General features: G+C 36.6%; 1 protein-coding gene across 3 annotated transcripts in view; it reads left to right on the forward strand.

Moving 5' to 3' along the window:
* Positions 1 to 11,007, forward strand: part of LOC139692428 (inositol polyphosphate-4-phosphatase type I A) — a 48,587-nt gene extending 37,580 nt beyond the window's left edge. For all 3 annotated transcript variants that reach the window (XM_071590606.1, XM_071590607.1, XM_071590609.1), the window contains 4 exons: positions 1,424 to 1,757; positions 3,498 to 3,629; positions 6,422 to 6,557; positions 9,678 to 11,007. In XM_071590606.1, coding sequence (XP_071446707.1) covers positions 1,424 to 1,757; positions 3,498 to 3,629; positions 6,422 to 6,557; positions 9,678 to 9,810 — 735 coding nt within the window. In that variant the 3' untranslated portion in view covers positions 9,811 to 11,007. The remainder of the gene's footprint in view (positions 1 to 1,423; positions 1,758 to 3,497; positions 3,630 to 6,421; positions 6,558 to 9,677) is intronic.
* Positions 11,008 to 24,044: the final 13,037 nt, after the last annotated feature.

The following is a 24,044-nucleotide window of genomic DNA, read 5'->3' on the forward strand; positions in this document are numbered from 1 at the left end:
ATTTTATAGCCATTGAAGTGGGCTTTTTGCATCATAAGTTTTATCATACTTTTTTTATGATATTAGGGATATCCAAAGCATGTATTGTATATTTTAATAACATATTTATTGATTTATGGCAGTCTATCTGGGTGATTACACTAGTTTTTTAATCATGAACATGGCACATAATAGGCAAGAGGTTAGACATCACATCTCAAAATAGCTTGAGATAGAAATATGTTAATTATAAAGCCTTTAACAATTTTTATTTTTTCCTGTTTTATGTTGTTATTTAATTAGTAAATAGTCGTTTGTTTAAATCTTCTGTGACCATGGGTGTCAACTTTTAGTTATAATTTGATGTACAATTTGCATTGTACATTGCAAAGTTAATAAAAGTTGACCTGTAAAACTTTGAAAGCAAATGCTTTTTGAAGTGAATAAACTGCTCTCCCAAGCTATTTACAATTTAAGCAATGGTTTTTGCATCATATTTTTGTCATGCTGCCACCTGGTAAAAAACAGGTACTTTTTGAATGTTCTCTGCTGTTGGTGACTAAAAATTACTGGACAAACATAAAAATTAATCTTTACCTCCCGCTTAATGCCCATGTCTCTGAAGTGGAAATAAATGACACATCCCTGACTGACTTTTTGCTGGTCCCTGCAAATAAAATGAATTGAAAAGAGCAGATTCTGTTGCATCTGAGGTTTGAATTCAAATCTGTACGCAAGCAATGATGGTGCCTAAGAGTGACTGAAATGCTATTCTGCAGACAAGGAACCAACCCAAAAATGACATACACCGAGAAATAACAAACAATCTGCCTGAGACTGTCAAAAACATGTGCGCTTAGCTATAAAATAAAGATGCAGTTTTATTATTTGCATGATTACAAATGTTGAATCAGTCATAATATTTAACAACCTGTCTGGGTAGCATGCTAAGGGCTCATTATCTGATTTATTTTGTATTTAAATCATAGGTCAATCAGATTCTTGTTATATGCTGCACTCATTATATTGGATTTCTATTGTGTGTATCTAAACTGTGGATATGGCAGAGGTGTTTCACAAAATTAAGTTCAGCTTGAGTTTTATGGTCTGAATCTTCCTAACTGGCATGCCACTACTGCCAGTGAAAGTAGGCAGGGGGGGGAGGATATATATGCATGTATGTGTACATTTTTAAACATGCTCCTGCAATTAGAAAAATTGTACCCTCTAGCCCTCTCTTCTGGCTGACTATATTATTATGTATTCTCATTGACTTATTATAGTGTGTTTTGTCCTCTACTTTTATCTAATCAAATTGCCCTTCCCAGTCTGTGTCAATAAACCGAATGAGTAACTTTCTTTTAGAGCTGCATAATGATTGTTTACTGTTGCTTTTTAAACTTTGTTGTGTAAAGCAATTCATTTTGTCTCTCTCCCAATGCAGGGCAATGAAAGCAGTAGTTCGAGGACTCCGATGCCTCGCGTGTCGGGCTCAAGGGCTGCCCTTGCCGTGTCCTTGCCTGTACCTGACTCCCTTCTCTCAAGGGTTGCCCTGGTTAGAACAGGGTCCGGAGGAGCAACGTCGACAAAGTCTTTTCGTGTCACCCCGGTATTCTTTGACGTTGGAATCCACGGTTGGGTTGAGGCCACCACGGCTGGAACCACGGGAGTGAACAGCCGTCGGCCAGAAGAGAGGAGTAATGCAGATAATTTTGAAAGGCTGCATGAGTACTATCATCGATACAGAAAGTTACGCTTACCTCCTGAGGAGGGAAGGAGTAAGTTCAATGCTTCCTTTTATATTCACTTTAAGAGCCAACTTCAATTTTGTCTGCTCATTTGTCCACTAATGAATGAGGATCAGGGTGAAATGTGAATTTGTGACTTAAATTGTAGAAAGCTGTGCTTAATTCTTCAAAGCCTTTGCCAGTGGACATTTATGAATCTAAAGTTAGGCCACTGCCCCACTCCCCCCATTCTGACCCCTCTACACCCAGAGGACATTCTAGTTGGAGAAAGTTATCTTAGCAAATCATCACCTTTATTGCATTAATCTGTGATCTAACCTTAATACCCTTAACACGATAACAAATTTTTTCAGTAAAATTGTCAAGTACAGAGTCCCCCATCTTCGGGACTCGCCCACTGAATCACTTCTTTCCTCGCTCTCGATTTGTAATCTCTCCACTCTACGTCTAAAATCCGATTTAAAACTCATGCATAACACCCTTAACTCCATTAATGACTGTCCTGAACTAATTTCCCTTATCAATTTCAGAGTTCCCCCCCGAGTTACCCACGATCACTCCTTATTCCACCAACCCGTTCCCAGACTGTCCCTCACCAAACGTTCCCTTTTCTTCCGTCTCCCCGCTTTACTGAATTCCCTTCCCGAAAGCATTGACCCCCTCTCACTCCCAGCCAACACATTTATAAACCTTTCTCTGACACATCTCTCTCGAAAGAACTAGCACAATCTCTCCTTTCACTCCCACATCCCGGTTTTGTTCCTTTCTTTCACTGTTTTTGTTATTTCTATGAAAATTTATCTCTAATAACTGCTAATTATAGTCTTGTTGATGTTTGTATGTTTGTGTCCTTATATGCTGCTGTTATACGTGTCACTATAAATTGGCAATCCTGCTGTATGTGCACAATTTTTACTAAATAAATAAATAAATATTACTCTTTATTATAAAACATGGCTAACCTTAAATTATTAAGGTATGGCAATATCTCTGAAATATGGTCATTGCTGAAATACTATTACATTTACATTCTTTAGATAAGTTTCTAGATCCACCTGAACCATTGGATTTTGCAATTGCATCAGTTAGTTCTCTTATTATACAATTTTCATTGCATATTTATTGCCATAAAAACTATGCATATTAATGCAACAATTTCAGTGTGTAAAAATCATTCGCCTTGACTGGGCGAATGATTTTTATACTCTGCAATTGTTGCATTGAAATGCACATTCGGGGATGACTCCGTTAGAAGTTACTGTTGCAGTATCTCCCGCAGTTTCTTTGGGGCTATGCATATTTGTTAGCAGGTGGTATCAGAAAGTTTTAGGCATGAGAAACCTATGATATAACATCAAAACATAATGGGAAAGCCCATGCTGCTGTGTCACTTTTTTCAATTTTAATTTGCAATCAAACTTTGCATTGACCCTGCCATTTAGATACTTCTTCCAACCCTACTTTCTATTACTGCTATTCTACATAATATTCATGCCCCTTCAATGTCTGAATCGTCATAATGAAATCTATTATGTAAAACTGTGGAAGTTTCAAATTTCCCCTCTAGTGTGTCCTTTATAATATCATCGGCGCACTTGCACATTATGATGCATCCCATGATTGTTACTTTTCCTGTGATTTGCAGTTTTATCTTCTTTCCCCTAAAAAAGCATAAAAGGGTATTTTCACTGTATTTTGAATGAATTTTTCATAGAGTGAATACATTTCTCCAAATTCTCTGTATATAATAATAGCCCTTTGCTCTTTCAGGGCCCTATGTGGCTGCACTGCAACCAACATTGGGAGAACTCATAAAAGCACTGAGGCAGTCTGTGCAGTCGTCTCGACCAAAAAATGTTGAAGTGCTCCACCTTGCAGCATCAATATGCCGCAGAATGAAAGGTAATCTTTATTATTGAGCAGGATGCCTTTAATTAAAAGTCCTCGGATAGTTACGTAATATTCAAAGATCTATGATGCATGTGATGTTTAATATATTAACCTCATTTTACTAAGTCACACTAATCAACCGATTATTCAGTTGCCCTAAACATATTTCCTGTAGACTCATGTTGGATATGGAAAGACCTTAGTTTTGATTCTTCAACTGCATTAGGATTGGCCAAATTCATACAAACTTCATAATCTAAACTGCAGAAATTTGCAATGGACTGCAATTTTTAATTCTGAAGTTATGATTTGCAATTAAAAATAGAGTAAACTGTCAATTATCTCTGTGTGGAATATCCATTTTGTGGAAAATCCAGGCTACTCTCCTCCCAGCACCTCACAATTTTAATAAAATTGCTATCATAAAGATAATTAAATGCTTTGAAACTTCAATATGACTGTGCTCTTGTAATCCTATAATTTTACCCTTTTCTAAAAATGGCTGAAAAATGGATTTAATTGCTCTTTTAATTGCTAAAAAAAACTTGAATATATCGCACAAGAAAATGAAAAAAGAGAATTTATTTGTTTCCTAACCGCAGTCACTTGTAATTTTTAGCTATAGAAGAACCCTTTATTTACAACTTTCCAGAAAAAAGTTTAAATTGAGGGAAAATGGAAATGGTGGAAAAAGGAGGAAATTCATTTTTATGTGGTCAATTACTGGAGTAAAAGCAATAATAAGAAATAGGCATAAACTGTAAAAGGGCAGGATTTCTGTTTCTCTCTTAAACTTAGCTCTTCTCATTTGTTTACGTATGATGATTGAAAATAACAAAAACAAATTAAATATGTTGGATGCATAAAATATATAATAGTCAGAGTCAGTTCTTGGCTGTTTATGTGAATGGACGTGTCTCAGCAAGCGCAGGTTTAAATGTCTCCCACCCAGCTGCAACTGTTCTTCACCATAAACCATCCAGTTGGGTTGTTGCTGCGACCAACCATTAGCTGTGTTGTAGCTGTGGTGATAAGTGTTTTACATTTTGTATTATTAATAATTTATTAGTGCATAAAAGTGTGTGAAATATTAGCTGGTTGGTGGAGAGGAGAGTTTACTTTGTGTGTTACTTTGTTTTATAGTGTGTCGATCGTATAAGTCTTGCCTCAGCCATAATCATAAACAGCTAGTGAATTTATTATTTAGCAGGTTAGTGACATCAATTTGCGCAATAAAGTAGTGCTGGTTAAGCCTAAGGATATTTTTTTAATCAAATTTGTAACTTTCACTGTTTAAATCTTGCCCTTGTTTAGAAATATGGCATTTTCTATAGAATTAGGATGGCTTGTCGAGGGTCTTTTTTCACAATGCATGCCTGCTTCGGTGAATGTGTAGCTCTAAGGGTCCGTATTGCTGAGTTGGAGGGTATTATGTCTGAGCTTCGATCTAAGGTTGAAGGGAAGGTTACTCTTCTGCAGAAGGGCATTGCTTTGGGTGGGTGCAAAAAATTGCCATTCCAATAGGACTGCACAGGTTCACCCAAATGCAACAAGCAGCAGAGTAATTGATAGGCCTCCCAGGGTCCAGTTTTATTATGTTGAGGGAGAGGCACTATTCCGGAAACCAAAAGATTGGACGGTCATCTCGTGCAGTAGTTGAGGGAAGTTAATGCTGCAGTAAGGAAGGAGAGATGCAAAGGGAAACCTTATTCGTCTCCAACAGATATCGGGTGCTATCGAAAGCATCACCCAGAAGGAACTGTCAGGGTGGGAAGGGGGGGAGAAGATCCTAGTGATAGGTAGCAATAACAACAGAAGTGTCCCATTTCGGGAAAGGGCAGACCGTGAGGATCTGAGCCGGCACCTGATGGCCTGGTGCATTCCAAGTGGCAATGTTCCCCAGGCAATGAAGGTGGTTGCAGTGGCGGCTGTGGGGAGTCGCTCATGTTGCCCTTCTTTGTCATTCCTCATCTGGCAATCCAATCTTGTAGGAATCTCCTGAACCATTCTGGGGTTCACTGCATGTCTGAAGCCACCTGGTGTGTAGCAGTTAAGATATTCAAGTACTTTTGGGTGTTTTTTAGATTAAAATGAAGGTCAAATAGTGAGTCTCTTAAGCCTTTACCAAATAATTGAGCTTTGAATAAAGTGAGGCTCAGAGCTAGAGGTGCATACAATAGTTAACTCAATATGAGTCAGATGACATCGGAGGGAAAATTTTATAAGGGATTTGAAAATAATAAGAAAATAATTCCCATTAAATTTCCTCGCAGAAAAAAAAAGAAATTTTTTTCTTTGCCAAATGATGATTTTTTCTTGATTTTTTTCACTCAAGTGGTGCAATAGCAATGCATAATACTCTCCATTTATCATCTGTCCTTAAGTAATCAATATTGATGATTCCCCGTGCATCCCATAAAACTGTGCTCATAACCTTTTTGGGCAATTTAACAATCTTCCGAGTCGAATCGCCTTTAGAAACCCACTGTTTCAACTGTTCCTCTGTCTCTGGAGTGTGGCAGTGTATCCTTATGTTTCATTCACAGTTTTGTATTACATTACACCCAACCACTGCCCCAAAGAACATGGGAAATAAAATACTGGACATTGAGATGCACACAATATTAAGTTATTTACATTGATTGGCAATATTTGGGTTCTTAACTTAAATGAATCTGTATTACAAATAGTAATGGATACAAATGTGAGTGGATAATGTGGCATAATTATGCCATTTTCATTATTGTATTTTTGGTTGCATATTATTGTTATTTGAATATCAATTTGTTGTTCAAATGTTTCAGGTCTCCGATTCACAAGTTGTAAAAGTGCAAAGGATCGATCAGGGATGTCTGTGACTTTGGAGCAAGTTCAAGTGCTTGCTACGCAATATGATCTTTCTCCCATGGAAATTCAACTAGCTTTGGATTGTATGCGAAGGTATGTAAAAAACTGAAACGGTAAGAATTGCTGTTTGTTTAATATTTGTGGGTTTCACACTGAAGTGCTATTATGTAAAATGTATAAAACCAGAGCTGGGGGAAGAAAGATATTGATCTGTGATCTAGATATTGATGCCTATGCACCTGTACTTGGGGTACGTATCCAAGGTTCAGTAAAACTTCTACCTGAGGAAGAGTGGGAAATCATGATGGTGTGGTGAATAGCGTACTTACTTCCTACCACATGCCTGGTTTGAAATAGCGTACTTACTTCATACCACATGCCTGGTTTGAATCCTGGGATTGTGGTGGAATTTTTCAGTGGTATCCTGATCCAACCTTGGGATGCTATATGTAGAGCACTTCAAGTGGAGTCTGCCATCCATTGTTTGAGACATTAAATTGTTTGACCCCTTGGCACCTATTTTTGAGTGCAGGATGACAGGTTTCTGTTTAACCTTCTTCTTCTATTCACAGAGCATCCTACTCTCACCACATTAACCTCCTCTCCAAAATGGTGCAAATGACGTCTGCTCTTGGTCACCTCCTCCCACAATAACTAGTACTAAAGAAAAGTTCATTGTACAAGGGTTTGCTTGAGGGAGGTTCATGTGTAGGTTGCCTGTACCCAGGGGCTGGGAATTTTTACATTTTATTAAAGTGCAAAATACGTCAATGTGTATACAGTGGAGCCTCGTTTAACAAGCACCTCACACAGCAAGTAGTTTGCTTTACGAGCAAAATTGTTGGTCCCAAAAATGACTTGCTTAACGAGTGATGAGGGGAATTGACATGAAGATTGTGCGCCTGCTACTTGAGGGTGTGTTTACCACTCATTCCACTATCATCTTTAGTGTCACTAGTGATCGCACATTATTCCAAACTTGTGTTCAGGCTTATTATTAGTGATTCTTTGCTGCAGAGTTTAATAATATTTTGTGCATAGTTTTAAAAATGACTCCGTAGAAGACCACAAAAAATAAAAATAATGTTAGAAATGAAAAGTAAAGTCATTGAATATCGGGAACAAGGTGTGAACATGGCTGATCTAGTGCACACATCAACTATAGGTTGACATCGATGATTTGCATTTTTTTCAAGAACAAGGACAAAAGTAAGGATATAGAGCCTTCCAAGAGCATTTATCTCTTTAATTTTTAATATAATTGAATTATGAGAATATCTACGCAACAGGCACGCAATCTTAACAATGTTGATAAGTTACTTCTCATAGGAAAAGGAGAAGCAATTGCAATGCGACACAATTAACAAGAATTTCATTTGTTAGAAGGGGAAAGTGATTTTTGCCGACCCCATTAGTAGACGTCCGGATCGTCAGCGGCTGAAGAAGTATTTAAGCGGAGCCATGCGTGGTTCCAGAAGTTCATGAGAAGAACCGGCATCGACAGCATTGTGAGAGATTTTGAAGCAGCAAGCTCAGAGTCAAAGATAGTAGAGAATTTCATCTGTGACTTCAAGGAGCTCATAGATTTTGAGGTTCACCTACCCTAAAAGTTTTTAAATGATGACGAGACGGGTATCTTCTGGAAGAGATAAGCAAACCTATATTTGTTCAGGTAGCAGTAGAAGAGACTGTATTACCCAGCCACTAGCCAATGAAAGGCTGCCTCACGCTGCTATTTTGCACAAACACAAGCGGCGATTTGAAAATGAAACCCCTGCTTCTTTACCATTCAGAAAGTTCATGAGCCTTATAGAAGTGTTAAGTCTAAAACAGCAGGTTAAATGTGATGTGGAGATCACGGGAAACTGTTGAATTGTACCATGCATCACTCTAATAAAGTAGTGGCATTGCATGCCAGAAATTTTTGTAATGGAAATTCCGAGATGCATTTTTACAAAATTTTGAAGGATCGGCAAAAAGAATGTCTTTAGGCAGCTTTCTAAGAGGAAGGAATTAGGTAAATTTCATAAATTATAACAGAGACAAAAACTTTTGTAAATTTTCCTCTCAATAAAGATTTATTTTCGACCACATCACACCTGAATCTGTAATTTATAAATGATAAACTATTTACTTTTATTCTTTTTGCTTTTACTAATGAAGCTTGCATTCACGGTTATTTCATTCCACATTAGAAGAAAAGATCTATGATCCTAAACAATTTATATGTGTTTTACATTAATTTATATGTGAAAAGTTGTTTCACTAAACGAGTGTTTTGTTGTACGAGAAAGCTAGCTGAACAAATTATGCTTGTTGTACGAGGTTCCACCATATTGAGGAATTATCTTATGTTTCACTCAGTCAGACAAAGGGGCTGAATATGGACAAAGAACAACATACTTCATTATTGTCTTCTGTTTTTCATTCACTTTGAAGGGTAAGGCACAGTTACTAACTGTTGGTAATATATAGTACCTTGGTAGAATGGGTAAATAACTGTACATATTACAGAACTATTCTAATAAATTTGATTAAGAATACCTTAAAGAAGAAAGGGGAAGAAAACTCCAATGGCCGTAAGAATTCTTACGGCCATTGGAGTTTTCTTCCCCTTTCTTCTTTAATTGAGAGGCCGTAGAGCTCATTATTTCTTGCTAAGAATACCTTGTGAGCAATAGTTCTTCAAATTCCAAGAAACTGCGGGAGATGCCTAAGCAATAACTTTGAACCGAGTCATCTGCTGATATGCATTTCAAGTTGACTATGTAGGAGCTGTTAACTGCCAGTTAAAGCCAAATGCGGTCTTTATTACTCCCTGACAAGAGTGTTGAATTATTTGTGATCCCCTAATATTTTATTTTTTATAAAAAGGCAGGGGTTGAAGACAGGCATCCTAAGTGAGGATGTAAAGGAAAGACTGGTGAAGCATGGCTATGTGGAGCATAGTTTTATATGGCTCAGGAACCTGGTTAAGAAGATGGGCATTGATTGGAAGCTTTTAAGATGGGGATGTAATTCCAGATGTAAAACTATGTACATTCAATCATTTTTGTGTGTCAAATGAAAGTTCTAGCATAATGTGCATTTAAATTTGTAATTTTGTTCTGCACCGATAAATTAAGGCCTAAGATCAGGGGCATGACTGTCTTGAACCAAGTGAGCTGCAAATTTAGAATATAAGCTAAAATTTCCTTTCAATTTCTTTTACAGTGAAGGCTGTCGTCGGGAAAACTTATTTAAAAATACTGGAAGTCGACGATATGCCTTCAGTAGTCAACAGATGGCTTCTCTGCCTAAAGCTTATCGACCTCCTCCTGGTACTTATGGTTCTGGCCAAACCTGAAGCAAGTATTATTTGCTATCTGTTTGATGCAATCGAAGTTAAATACTTTTCATTTTTGAATCATAGTTGAATAATGTTGAATACCATTTCAAATGGCGCACAAATTGTATTTCCTTCTGCTGTAGTTAGAAAAAGCAGCAAACTGAGAAAATTTGAAAAAATGGTGCATTATTTAATGAATTCAAAATGCTGTAACATAACAGCATGAAAAAATTAGGTAAATTACTCTAATAGTTAAACTATTGCAAAATAAAGTCAATAATTTATATCTTATGCGTTAATATATGGTTGTATTCTTCTCACCTCATAAATGAAAGTAACATGAGTTAGTGTGCCTTTTGGCATTGGACACTTGCTCTGTAAGAGTAGTGTCAGTGTTATGGCATTTTCATCTTTAGTGAATTGTATTACTGTTCTGGTCATATTGATGTGTATTAATTTATTCAACTTATTGGCACATATTTATGTTATTTAAAACTGGACATGGATCTGTTTTATGCTGTTAAATATATTAATGTTTTTTACTTACTCTGTGTAAATATCATCTGTTATTTTGCTGTGTGGTGCTCTTTCACACTTTTAATGAAATATTTCATATTTACATAGAAATTAGAGCCAGAATCTTCCCTAGTGTATCAGCTCTAGATACTGATTTTCTTTTAAATTCCGCTCTGATTTAAAACAATGAATTATGCCAAATACATGAGTAACATGTTCTTCTAACCTTTGAAATGGATTCATTTGGTTAAATATTAACACAAATGAGTACATAATTAAATCATTGTCTCTTAAATTTCATCAATAGCAGTTGGTATAATACTGCTGGCTTGTAATCACTGTCTTCCTGGCTGCTTTACAGTAGTTTTTATTTAAAGAAATGATATATACTTTCGAAAAGTGATACAAAGAATGTGTTCTTAATTTGTTTTTTCTTAATAGAAGAAGTGAATATGAAATATTTACTTTATTATGAATTGTAGTAATTACAATCAGTTGTCATAAGGTGATTGATTAAGTTGTTTGTTGACACGTATGTATTAGACATTTTGTTCTCTTGTTACTCAGGGATATTGGTTTGTTTTTAAGTATTTTTCTATCAAATTGATTTTATTCTTCTATGTATATATCTTCATTACTTAAATATCTTTGACTTTTGATAATTCCTATGCTGTACCTTTAAATAAACCAAATTAATTAGAAAAGATTTTTTTATACAATGCATAAATCTATTTTGCAGTAGATTTGTCTATATAATAATTGATATAAATTTTTCTTCATGAAATTTTTCAGAACATCAATTTCTAATTTTTACTAGATAAAATTTCATTTGAAACTGTTCTTGGAAAAGGTTGGTTATACCTTTGTATATCTAAAAAAAATAATATGCTTCAATTAAACATGTGTAAAACTTACTGGAAATTAAAGTTATAATATGTCCCATTAACTAATGGGAATGCTTAATGCATTCATTAACTTATGAAATTTTAGTGTTGCTCATCAGTTATTCAAATCTAGCAAACTTTTCCCCTTATTAACCAAACTTCCCCTTTTATCCCAATTTCATCACCCTCACTCACATGAACATTGAAAGTCGATAACTCTTTTCACCAATAAAATATTATTAATGAGATTTGGCACAACTTTTTTCTGTTGTGACTAGCTTGAAAATTGAATGTTTCCTTTCATTCATTGAGGGTGGTTGAGAGTTCAGGGACCAAATGTTTTGAATGAAGCCCTTGTGATGCCACCCTTCACTGCTGTTAGGGTGGGAAGTAGGGAGATGGAAGGAGGATTATATATGACCCACAAGAGCTCAAGAATTCAAGCCCTTGAAAGGATAAGAAAGACATAGCTTGCTTCTGTTGAACAATATTGATGAAGCCCCATGAACAACAGAACTAGTCTGAACTTAATGCATCGAGTCTCCATGACCAAGGCTTATGAAAAAGGAATTGTGTGCCCATCTTTCATAATCATCCCATCAAATGTAATCACCAAATGCCTACTTGTTATCATAAGCTTTGTGACTGCATGTTTTCTGTAGTTAGAAGTAACAAATTATCATTTTAGTGTCTTTCAAATGGCATGTCTAGCACAAAAAAAATTTTAATCAAGATGATGCTACTTTTCTTTAAGAATTTTTCACCAAAATTAGTGTAGTACACTCCTCTTCCTCCACTCTGGGTTTACCACCTTCACACTGTCTGTTCCCAATTTCTTCATGGGTGGATCATACAAATTATATGTTATTATTATTCAGAAAGCAAAGATACTGAAGTCAACCGTCTTCAAATCGCATTAATAAAATGAACTTTTTTGTTTATGTAAAAATTATGATTACCATATATAATGAATAGTTTTAATGCAGAATACAAGAATGACATTTTAAGTGAAAGATTTTTCTGACTAACCAGCTATTCAATTATCCAGTCAGTGGTCTGCGCCCACTGGAGCTGAGTAAGATGGAGTCTTAACGGTTACCTGTTTATCATGGATTGTACATTTGAGGTCTCACAGCAAGTTATTTTCATGAGAAAGGCACTAAAATCTGTTTAAAAAGTAACTGGTCACTAACTCCCAATTTTTATTTTCCTTAGAAACAAAATATTTATGTTTTTCTAATTTTGGATAAAATTTTGACTATTTTTTTTGTGATTTAATACCATTTTTGAGATCCTGACGAGGAATATCAGAAATACCATCTACCATATACTCCCATGTGCCAATATCATCGATGGTTGCAGCAATTTCTCTTTGTGGTAGGTGCAGTACAGTTACTTTGTGCTTAAGTTGTCAGTGTATTTAATTTTTGTAATGCTCTTAAACTTTCCGAATGAACTAAATTTCAGGGTCTGGAGAATGTTTGATAGTGGTTAATCGCTCATTCATGGATTGGATAGCGATACTTGTATCTTTTTGGTGGAGAGAAATGAGGTTTTGATTGGGGGTTTACCCTCTACTGTGAATCAATTTTAGGATCTGGTAATACCGTGGACTCTTATTATCAGATTTTTCTCAAGGATTCTGAGTGTATTTATGAGCAAAACATGCAAACCAGGATTGACCTCTTGCAGCTAGTTACAATTGTAGTGCAGGTAGCATAACTTAACGTTAGGCAATTTTTCATACCATAACTCATGACGGTTCATTTCATAGTTCATTGGTGAAAAACGTGACAAAATCATCCATTTCATTTTTTATGTTATGAAATGTGTAATCCATCTTGTGTGAATATTTCCTAATTGCCTCCATTTAGAATACTTTTTAAATCAATGTTCACTCTGCAACACCTTCCGAATGAATATATGTATTTCATTTTTTCTCTTTAAGTTCTGAATTATAACCAAGTCTCTTAGTGGTTTTATTTACTCTCAAAATGACAAGTATTAATCTTAAACAAATCTGTGACGTTTGTGCCATACTTCCCACTCATTTATTGGTATTCCCATTAGCATTCTAATTATGTATGTAAAAATAAAATTACTTGATAAAATTCAATAATTATAAATAAATAGATTCTTGTTTTGCTATTATTATGTTCCAAATGATAAATAAATTGCATAAGCATTGGCAAATGTCCATAAAGTATTTTCTAATAAAATATGTAATGCAGTGGATGTTTGGCTTTTACAGGAACTTCAAAGAAGCAAGGCAACTTACCACATTATCCGTGTTTTAATTTTTATTAAACTTGAACATTGAATGATATCAAACAAACATTAACGATATCACAATTGTCGGAAGGGCATCTAACTAATAATAATAAAAATGACTACTACTAGGGCTCTTAATTCCATTTTCTAAACATTGCATACATATGATGATTTTCATTCTCTTTTTCAGTGGAGTTAATGCTTTTCTTCAGTTGAAATTCATATTTCAGTGACATTTCATCCGTGGCTGGTATTTGCCATTTCTCTCACTTCTAATTGCACAAAATACTTGTACTCACACTAATATAATATCATGGCCACAAAAATTTCAAAACAAACATCACTATACTCCGTACAATTTTGAGGTTAAGTCATGGACAAAAGAGAATGACCATTTGTTTGTGATTATTGCCTTTTAACTACAAATTTTTTTTTAACAATACCCTTCCTAAATTAAATATCACTTGATGCAATTTTGATTGTTTTCTTCTAGAAAGTACTTTTTTAAAACATTTTTCAGATAATTTGTCTCTGGGCTGTCTGTTCACTCAATGACAAATTTTAATTTTGTTCTTTCATAAGAAAGAGGTAACCAAAAGGTGGTAACCGTAGTTTTTTAAAAGGATTGGGTCTGGGATCTGAAGGAAAACACACTACCTTTGGATGCTACTTAGAATCCAAAAGAGAGCCAACTGTGTAAAGACTTGCTTATAGGCCTGCGACTAATAAGACTTGAATAGGCATTATGAGGGTTATCCGAAAAGTTTCCGACCTAACAATTAAGTAAGACATTTTTTCTTCAAAAATATTTTTACTTTTCAACATAGTCTCCTTTAAGTAAGTACACTTTTTCCAGCAATGCTGTAACTTTTTTAACCCTTCAAAATAGTGTTGACATCTTTCCTAGGTATATGCATTTTGTATACAATAACCTCCTTATCCGATGAAAATCTGTCCTCCAAGAGATACTTTTAAGATTAGGAAACCAGAAAAGTCACTGGGGGTTCGATGTGCTGAATATGGTGAATGGTTAACTAATAACAAGTGCTATTCATGAATTTTAACCATGGCGACTGCCCAAGTGTAAGCAGGTGTGTTGTCCTGTTGGAAAAGCACTGTTTTCTTCTTTGAATGCAGTTGTTGATTTTCAATTTTTGCCTTTGGTTTGTCAAGCAATGATGTGCAATTCTCTCAGATAATTATTTTAATTTTTTGAAGATTGACACAATTCCATTACAATCCCAATAAACAGTCGCCGTCACCTTCCCGGCTGATTGAACCATCTTAAGCCGTTTTGGAGTAGGTTCACTCTCATTGCTACAAGCCCTTTTGGTTTGCACAAATGGAACCTGCTGATGGTGTGATAAATGGTGCAGCACTTGTTATCTGCCTACATCACAGAGTAGGTGAATTTGATAACTTTATATTACATTGAAGTTTGCTTTACCTAGCTTTAAGATTGCGCTCCAGTTGGTGTTTGGCGTAGATGACTTGTAAATGCAGAGCCTTCCAAACAGCCAAGCTATAGCAGGGCCGATTTAAGCAATACAAGTGGCATGTGCAATGAAGTAGAATGATTCACAAAAAGTATCTCATCAGATTCCAACTACTCACGAAAAAAATCTGGGTAGAGGCAGAATTTTGTCTCGAATAGGAACCTTGAAATTAAGTGGTCCTCCTAGCACTAGTTACCCCAATAATGGCATTTGGAAGAGGCGATATTTGTAGTATTTGAATGTAGGAGTCGTTTCATGAAAATATTCACCGAAGTATTGAATAGGAAGCCTCCAATCTATATCTATCCTACTACTTCAGTGACCATGTTTCTGTGCCATACATATCTATGCTTCATATCAAAGTTTTGACCTGCTTTTTCATAATGGCCTAACTCAATGTCCCTGTCATCAATTCTGTCCTCGTGAAAGCATCTTTGCCTTATGCAAATCTTCTCCTTATGTCCCTGTTACTATAAATAACCATTTTGGTCCAAAACACTTCCGTGATATGTAAACTGTTCCCCCTGCTTTAGTTTTTGCCCTCATATTTTAACGTTAAACTATTTTTTCCATATTTTTTCTCATTGCATAATTATCACACTGAATTTCCTATTCATTCAGCAATGCTTGCAAGCCCTTGGCTGGCTAACAAACTAGAGCTTGGTCATCGGTAAACCTAACTGATTTTACGAATCCCCTGCAGACTTCTATTGTTATCTTCAGTTCTTCCCAAGCCTCTTTAATCATTTCCTCCACATGTACGTTGAATGGTACTGGTGAGAATGGACAGGCCTGCCTTACACTGCCCATCCAGACTCTCAGTCCCCCACATGCACCTGAGCAGTATGAGACATGTGCAGGTTGCAGATTGGTCTCCTATTTTCTGCAAACATTAATTAGTTTTTCCTAATCCACTCAAATGGCTTTCCAAAATCTTCAAAATAGGCAAATACGTCCTGATTATATTCTATGTTTCCCTCGATTAGTGGTCTCATTGCTGCAATGGCATCACTCATGCCTCTCCTACCCAAACTAATCATTGACCCTGTTCTCCATCCTCTTGTTTCTGGTCCTGAGGACCACTTTTGCTACGTGCAAAATCAAAATTATTGCTCTGTAGTCATCGCATAATGTAGCGTTTACCTTTTTTGGAATATGAACTAACTATAGTCTTCTAGTTAGATTCCTCTCTCATAAATACTACTTAGTCCATAAAAACACTTCTTCCCACATTTTTCTAACCTTTTGTAACTTCCACACGACATGGTTAGATGGGGATCGAGATGGTACGGTGGCTATTGTACTGGCTTCCCACCCAGAGGGCCTGGGTCCTAATCCCAGTGGTGTTGAATATTTTTCAGTGGTATCTCGATCCCTACTTGAGGTGCTTTGTGGAGGGCATTTTGAGTGAGTATGCTGTCCATCAGATGGGACGTTAAGGTACGGACCCCTTGGTGCCTTTCGCAAAGATTAGGCTAATGCCAATGCCGGGTTTCTTTCCACCCTTCATCCTTTCCTGCCCAACACTTATGGTGCAAATGACCTCAGCTGTTGGTTGCCTCCCCTAAATACTACTACTACTACATCGTTAGACTTCATTTCCCTTAATGCCCTTTCTATCTCATTGTCGAGTATGCCTGGATCTAAGATATTCTTCTACGTCATATTCTCTTTTTATATCTAACCTTGCTGGCCTAAGGTCTTTACCATACAGGTCTTATATGTATCCAAGATCTTTTCTTGCTCAACTACTATTTTTTTGTGGGCATCTCTAATTATTAACACAGACTTTTCCTTTCTTACTTCCCGACAGTGTTTTAACTTTCCTTTATATCGAACCCTTCCTCTGCAAACTTTCCATTTTCTCACACTGCATCTTCAACCATGCTCTATTTATTATCCATCTCAATGTATTATTTATCTCTTTGTACTTTCTTATTTCTGTTTTTACATTCTTCCATTTTCTTCTCATATATTTTTCAAATCATCTTATCAGTAATCTATGGTTTCCTTGTCCTTTTCCCTTTAACACCTCAAGCCGGTATAATAGGTATTTAAATGAATCCTTACTTGTCCGCGACATCTATTTGATGAATTCATACTGCTTCCGGGAATTATCATCTCGTAGGTGAGTTGATGGACAACTGTTACGCCTCCAGTCCTGGAGGCGTCTTCAGGTCGAAGTGATTAGCATCGTTTCAGTTTTCAAGGTTTTTATTTCTGTAAAGTAACATCGGGCAAGAATGTCTATAAAATATAATGGAAACATAATAAAAGAAATACAATACGGAAACCCCGTTTTAGGATTAACTCCTCTTGGCCGCTTTATATAGGAGACGCTGGCTGGCCGGGAGCTCTCTGATTGGCTCTTTCTTGGCGGCCAATGGGAATCAACCTTTCCATGTGGGAGCCAGGGTGTAGCCGTCCTCACGGTTGAAATTGTTTGGATTCTTCATTATTTTAACTGCTTCTTTATAAGTCTGGAAATAATGCCCTTCTCTTGCCAGCACTCTTGCTAAATCAAAATTGATCGTGTGTCCAGGTTCCGACCATGCATGTTCGGCAATTGCTGAGAGTCGGAACTGTTTTTTATCTGTGGCCCTTTGGTGCTCTTTGGTCCTGCATCTGGTGTACCATCCTGTTTGGCCAACATAAGACTTCCCACACGTGCACTTTATCTCGTATACACCTTCGTGCATGAGGCATGACATACATCGCTGTAACGGCTGAAAAGAAAAATAAGCTACTATGAAAGCATAATATTACAACTAGGTTCTCCACGGCAAGAAAAATCAGCAACATAATACCCAAGCCGAAGGACCGCATCCCCGATCTGTGGGGTTAACAGTTCTATAGTTTCTTTTGCGGCTTTCAATATCCCTTGTTGATATATATTTGCATTTTTTCTTGCCTTTTCTTTTTGAATCAGACTCAACACTTCATAACAGCTAAATTGTGATCAGAGTCTGATTCCGCTCCCAGAATCCTGTGCGAATTGATCATATTGTTCCAAAATCTGTGCCTAACCATGATACAATCTACCAGATACCTTTCTGAGTCACCTGGCATTTTCTGTGTATACCAATGCCCTTTGCCAGGCACAACACACGTTGGGTTGGGCATTCTTAGCCCAATCAGCCGATTGGGCTTAGAATGCTAGAAATCATTTTTTCTGTATTGACTATCATAGCAATCCTGGGAATAATAATTGAGATAGTTTCCCGTTGCCTTCCTCAATAGATTTTTCAGTGTGATGCTATCACTCAATGGCCAAAGGTGCCATCACTCAGCTGCAAAGGTGTTTCACCCAAATGGGTGAGACACCTTTGCAGCTGTCTCACTGAGGAGCAGATATGGTGCAGACAACCTTTTATCTGGCCCCTAATCTTCGACCTATCTGGCATGGGTGACCCTGCCAGGAGCAATTGTCATTGGTCCTGCCAGCAAAGCTCTGAAGGTCATCAGAATGCACAATGCTCCAAAGGCACAACTATCATCTTGCTTCTTGATCATGTTTCTCCCTCGTAGAAAACAAAACCAGAAATTTTACATTCATACATTGTAACTAAAAATGAAGAAATACTTAATTTTTGATGTCATGCGCTAAGTGAATCTTCCCTGCCACACACCCAAGCAGTTACCATGCAGATTGATAGAAGCTGAGGGTATCCAGCAGCATCACCTGGAACTGAAACGAGACACTCCAGTCAGTAGTTCAAGAGGTCTATTCCCAGGACTACATCATCCCAGAATTTAGAAATTAATTTGAACTTAATTGTGGCATGGCAGTCGTGAAAACATCGATAATGTTGTCCAGCAGTATTTAAATTATTGCCACAACCATTAAAAATTTGAACTCGATTGATGAAACAAGTAAATTATTAGAAGCTAAAAACAAACTCTAACCCAAAGACAAAATCTTCATAGACTCTAATCCTTAAAAATGGGAAAAAATTCAAAGCTTTTTACATTATTAGTAAAACTATATATAAGCTTTGGAAATTCTTGGAAAATTCCAACAATGACAATATTTAATATTTTCTGTATCTCCTTTGGATTTGCACTAATCAGGCCTAAATTGCTCTGAAAAGAATCTTTTTTGCTGAAGTTTATCATAAGATCGTTAATTAATAAAATAAAAGTCATATGGCCTTAAGTATGTCACCCTTCTGAATAGATGACATTTGCTGCTGTGGAAGGTGGCTTGTGCATTCTCATGACTCCTAGAGCTCTAACTTAGATGCTGTAGTGCATGTACATGGATTTGATATGATCTACATTATTTAATTATTTTATATTTTCTATATTGTAACTAAAAGTTAAAATCTTAAGTTTTGATGTTGTGTAATTATCTCCTGCCATACACCCAAGCGGTGGCTTGTGGGCAACATATCTAGATTTTGCCAGGCATAAGGAACACTGAAGAAACAAATTGATGCACTTTCAAAGTTGCCACTTAAAGAAATAATTAGAATCAAATTTTGCAGTTACAATTTACTAAAGAAATATGCACCTTGAAAGTTAACTATTAAAGAAAAAATCTGAGAACTGAATTTTGTGGCAGCTTTTCACACAGCACAAAGCATCTTCCTAGATGTGGGCTTAAATATTAATATACGTTTGTATATTATATAATGGCTAGAGAAAGGATACGACAGTGTATTCTCACTCCTAATTGAAATCTTAATTAATTATGTACTGCTACCTGTTTGTCAAATATTGTTTTGATCTTAAAAATTCCCGGAAAAGTACATATCCAAGTCTTCTCCTAATATTAAATATCCTATAAATATATATATGAATTTTAACGCAATTTATGTAAAATATTGGAAGCACTTACTCTGGTACTGTCTTGGTGTGATTGTTCCTCAAACAAACATATAGTATATATATGGCCTAAAAGAAGGCCAAAAGCTTAAAGCTTTGCCGACCCGTGGTAGCAGGGTAGTGTCCTCGTCTGCCAACCCAAGGATCTTGGGTTAGTCCTGTGTGGGTTTTTCTCCACCTAGGGCTTAGGTGTTCGTAATTTTGTCCATTGTTACTTTTGTTAATTGTGTGATGTAAAGGCCAAAATCTACTTTTGTCGAGCTAGTTCTAAAATAAATAAACTTGGTTTATTTATTTTAGAATGTGTGTTTTTCTATTTATATTTTTGTGTACCATTGTGTCATCCGAGTGTTCAATTGCTCTCGGGAGTGCTTCTACATCAACGATATATATACAAAAATATGCATGGAAACACTTGAAAGAATACTCATATTTAAGATATTTCGGCCGTACTTACACAGTGCAGCGCTTAAATCCACACAACCATGAGTTTCCTTGAATGAGATTTCCTCATCGGGTTAGTGCCCAGACTTCTCTGAAGCATTATACTAAGCAAAATATCGTGAACAGTTGATCTGGAATACCAGAAGAATCGATCTATTTCGAAATATAATGCCCAGTGTAAACACTTATAACAGCTCTTTGAATGTTCTCCGCACTTGTGTGTAACATCTGGGCCATTTTGAGGGCATTGCTGTTTACTAGATGCCTATAGCTTTCAAGAACACCAATCGCTACCTTTAGTAGAACTACGATATGGCAGGAAATTCAAATTTGTCCAGATTTAAGTATCGCACCGTGTAGGTCAGGCTAGGTTTTGGGTGGAGGGGATGGGAAGGCTGTGGCAGGGGGTAGCAACAGGCATGCCTGGTAGGGGGGGAGGAAAGTGGTAAGGCTCTAACAGGGACAGTTCAAATGGGGAAATTCAAACAATCAGAATACTAATATGTATGCCCACTCAACGAGTTCTCATCCCCAATATTGGTGGCTGAATCAGGGAAAGATTCTAGGATGGTTAGGGAGAAACACTGGTCCAAGGAAATGTTGTGGCAATTTGTGCGAGAAGGGATAGGCAGGTGAGAAGGGAGAGTAGCAGTATTACAGGAATAATGCCAATTTTTCATGCAGATTGACATGGGAATACGTAATGCATTCGCCTGGGTAGAAAGATGAGCATTGTTTGCATGTCAAAAGATGGATTACTTTTTTGGAGCGGCAATTGGCGTGGTAATGAAGAGGGGAGGCAATGAAAGGATGTTGGGAGCAGATCCAATGAGCGATCATGTTTTACATTGGGGTGGTTGCAAGTAGGGGAAAGATGAGGTTCAAGGGGAAGTTGGTTGATCTCAGAATGTTTCTGAGATTGGTGGGTCACCTGTATGCACGTGAGGGGCATTGGGGCAGTTGAGATGAGGTAGTGTCATTATCTTTTAAAATAGGGAAAAGTTCTCTGAGAAAGGTTTTCAGTCTGTGGGATCCTGGGAAATAGGTAGTGCTAATGTTGAGTCATGTGTGAGATATAGGGTTGTTTTTCTATGGTGTAAAGGAATTTGTTGGAGGCTGTAGTATTGCCAATCTGGCGTCTGCAGATAAGAGAGAGATTTGATAATTGAGCATCTGGTGTGAATAGGGTGTCAGCTAGTGAAATATAGGTATTATTGATGATAAGAGTGTTTGATATGTACTGAAGTAGTGAATTTGTTGTTGTGAAGTGAGCTGTCCGTGACAAGAAAGTTTATGGCGAAGTCTGAAATAGAAGCGAATTAAATAATGAAGGAATTTAAGACCAATAAGAAATTGTTGAAGGACTCAAGAGCCATGGGTTCAACGAATAAAAATGTCATCTATGTGGTGGATCCAGGGAAGAGGTTAGAAGGATTGCTATTAAGGAAGGTCTCAAAGTGACCCATGAAGAGATTGGCTTATGATTGCACCATCCTCGTTCCCATTGCTGTGCTTTTGATTTGTCTGTAAAAACAGCTTTGGAGGAAAATCATTCTTGTGAGGACGAGAGTCGCTAGGTGGTGGAAAAATTCAGTCGAAGGCCACCGAGGTGAGTGGCATAGAGAGATGTCAGAGGGAGGGCAGGCCTTCAGCATGGGAAATGAAGGTATGATAGGTAGAGGGAAGTAAAGTATTATATGATATAGATTAATAACCACTGGGCTTCTTGCAAACACTTTTTTTTGGGATGCTCCCAATCATCGGCCCCAGTGGCAGCGGGGTAACGTCCTTACCCATCAACTATTTTACACACCTAAGTGGGTTCGATTCCCACCTAGGTAGGTTTGCCTCCACCTAGGGCATGGGTATTTAATGTATCTATGTATCAAGGTTAGTTGGAAAAAGGGACTATCATGTTCAATCTTGCCTGCATTAAGTTGTTAAATAGATCCCAGAGGACACCTCCCACCATAACACTCCCTTTGATAAATACTATAGTGATTCTATTCTCGCATCTCTCCCACACTCCACTCTAACTCAGGACAGTAGAACAGGCATACATCTGGCTCCTTGACTCCTGGAATGAACCAGGGATCAATAGACATTTATTCCCCTTCTCTCCCATAATCTTCCATGCTAATATCATACTTTCCCTGCCTTACCCTTCCATACAGCGTCTTCTTCTCGTGGATTCTTCTCCTCAGTTCCTTCTGCCCGCAGGAGGCGGTGGTGTTGCTACCAAAAATTTAACAATACCCTTCCTTGTTTTTTCTGTATTTCTTTGTTGTTTGAATATATATATATATATATATATATAAAATACTCAAACAAAGAAACACAGAAAAAACAAGGACATCTGAAGTACATTTGCCATATTGTGAGTTTTTTGCATTTGAATGTGTGCGTATATATATATATATATATATATATATATATATATATATATATATATATATATATATATATATAATATACACATACATATATAGATATAAAAATCATAAAGACAGTAATCAACCCGTAGGTCGGTTTGGTAGAGTTCACCCAGTACTAAGCCAGACTGCGTGTGAAATTCACACATCAGGGAAGGGGGGCCCAGATCCTTTCCCTGTGCCGGTTAGTTTCCCAGGAAGATCTGGTACCAAAGAATCACAATCAGTGATACCTCAAATTGAGCTTGGTAGAAAGAATTTCTACAACACATTACAAATGCACTCCCAAGTGCTACTATAAGATTATTCATAATTTGAAACGGCATACTTTTCAAGATGAAAAAGGAAGGAAAATGAATTCTTATATCACTCATCAATCCAGATAATATGACACATTTAACAAATAATCCACGCATTTTAATTTCAAAGTAATTGTAAAACACTAGAGAAGTTCAAAAATGTGATGTTACCAAATTCAAACAGCCAACAGTATATTAGTTTGGAAAAAAGAGTTCATTAAGGGAGATAGGAGATGAAATAGTTACAAACATTATATTATATTTTTACTTTAATAAATTAAATAATCTTCACATGATTACCAAAGGGTTATTGCTGTTACCACTGACACAAATTTCTATTCATGTGACTGCATTTTTGGTGAGAAATTTTTACAAACATTTCAAAATTTACAATGCATAGAATATCCTAAGCCAAATTAAATAATCCTCTGGAAATAGGATTTACAGTTGCAATATGGAGGATGCTGCTACCTAAAAATATTACTTTATCATATCACAACCCTAGTAGACATATTAGGAATTTTGAAATAATTCAACTTAGGCATTTTCCAACAGATATTTAAGAATATAGTACACAGGACCCATCAAGATTAAAAATTCTTCCATTAACCATGATAGTAAATCTACCCTCCATGTCTCCTCACTCGATGGGAGATGGGGTGAAATACTGCCACCCATTTTTTTTCTTAATCTGTGTTCTCTAACCATCCAGTTAAAGCCATAAAAAACTCCAAGGAAGCAATTCAGGCACAATGAAAATTCCAGGCAAATTTGGAAAACCCATCCCGCTTGAACAGAGTAGCAATTAGACATTTCAGCCACCTTTTCCTGATTGAAGCACACAACACAGCATTTGGAAAATAAGCTTTCTCACAGCAGCTAATAAATGCAAGGTAAATGAATCATGTGGGGAAGGAATGTATCATGTATGATAAGGCGATTGGGGAAACTGATAATCACTTAGCAAAAAAAATAACAATGATTCCCATTCAGTGGCAAGCAATGCTCATATAACCATGTATAATCTGTGAAAAGTGAGGAAATTTGGTAGGAATCCAATAACATGGACATTGAATTAAAAAC

Source organism: Hetaerina americana, unplaced genomic scaffold, assembly GCF_022747635.1.
Source record: "Hetaerina americana unplaced genomic scaffold, ioHetAmer1.1.p SCAF_4, whole genome shotgun sequence".
NCBI classification, from domain to species: domain Eukaryota; kingdom Metazoa; phylum Arthropoda; class Insecta; order Odonata; family Calopterygidae; genus Hetaerina; species Hetaerina americana.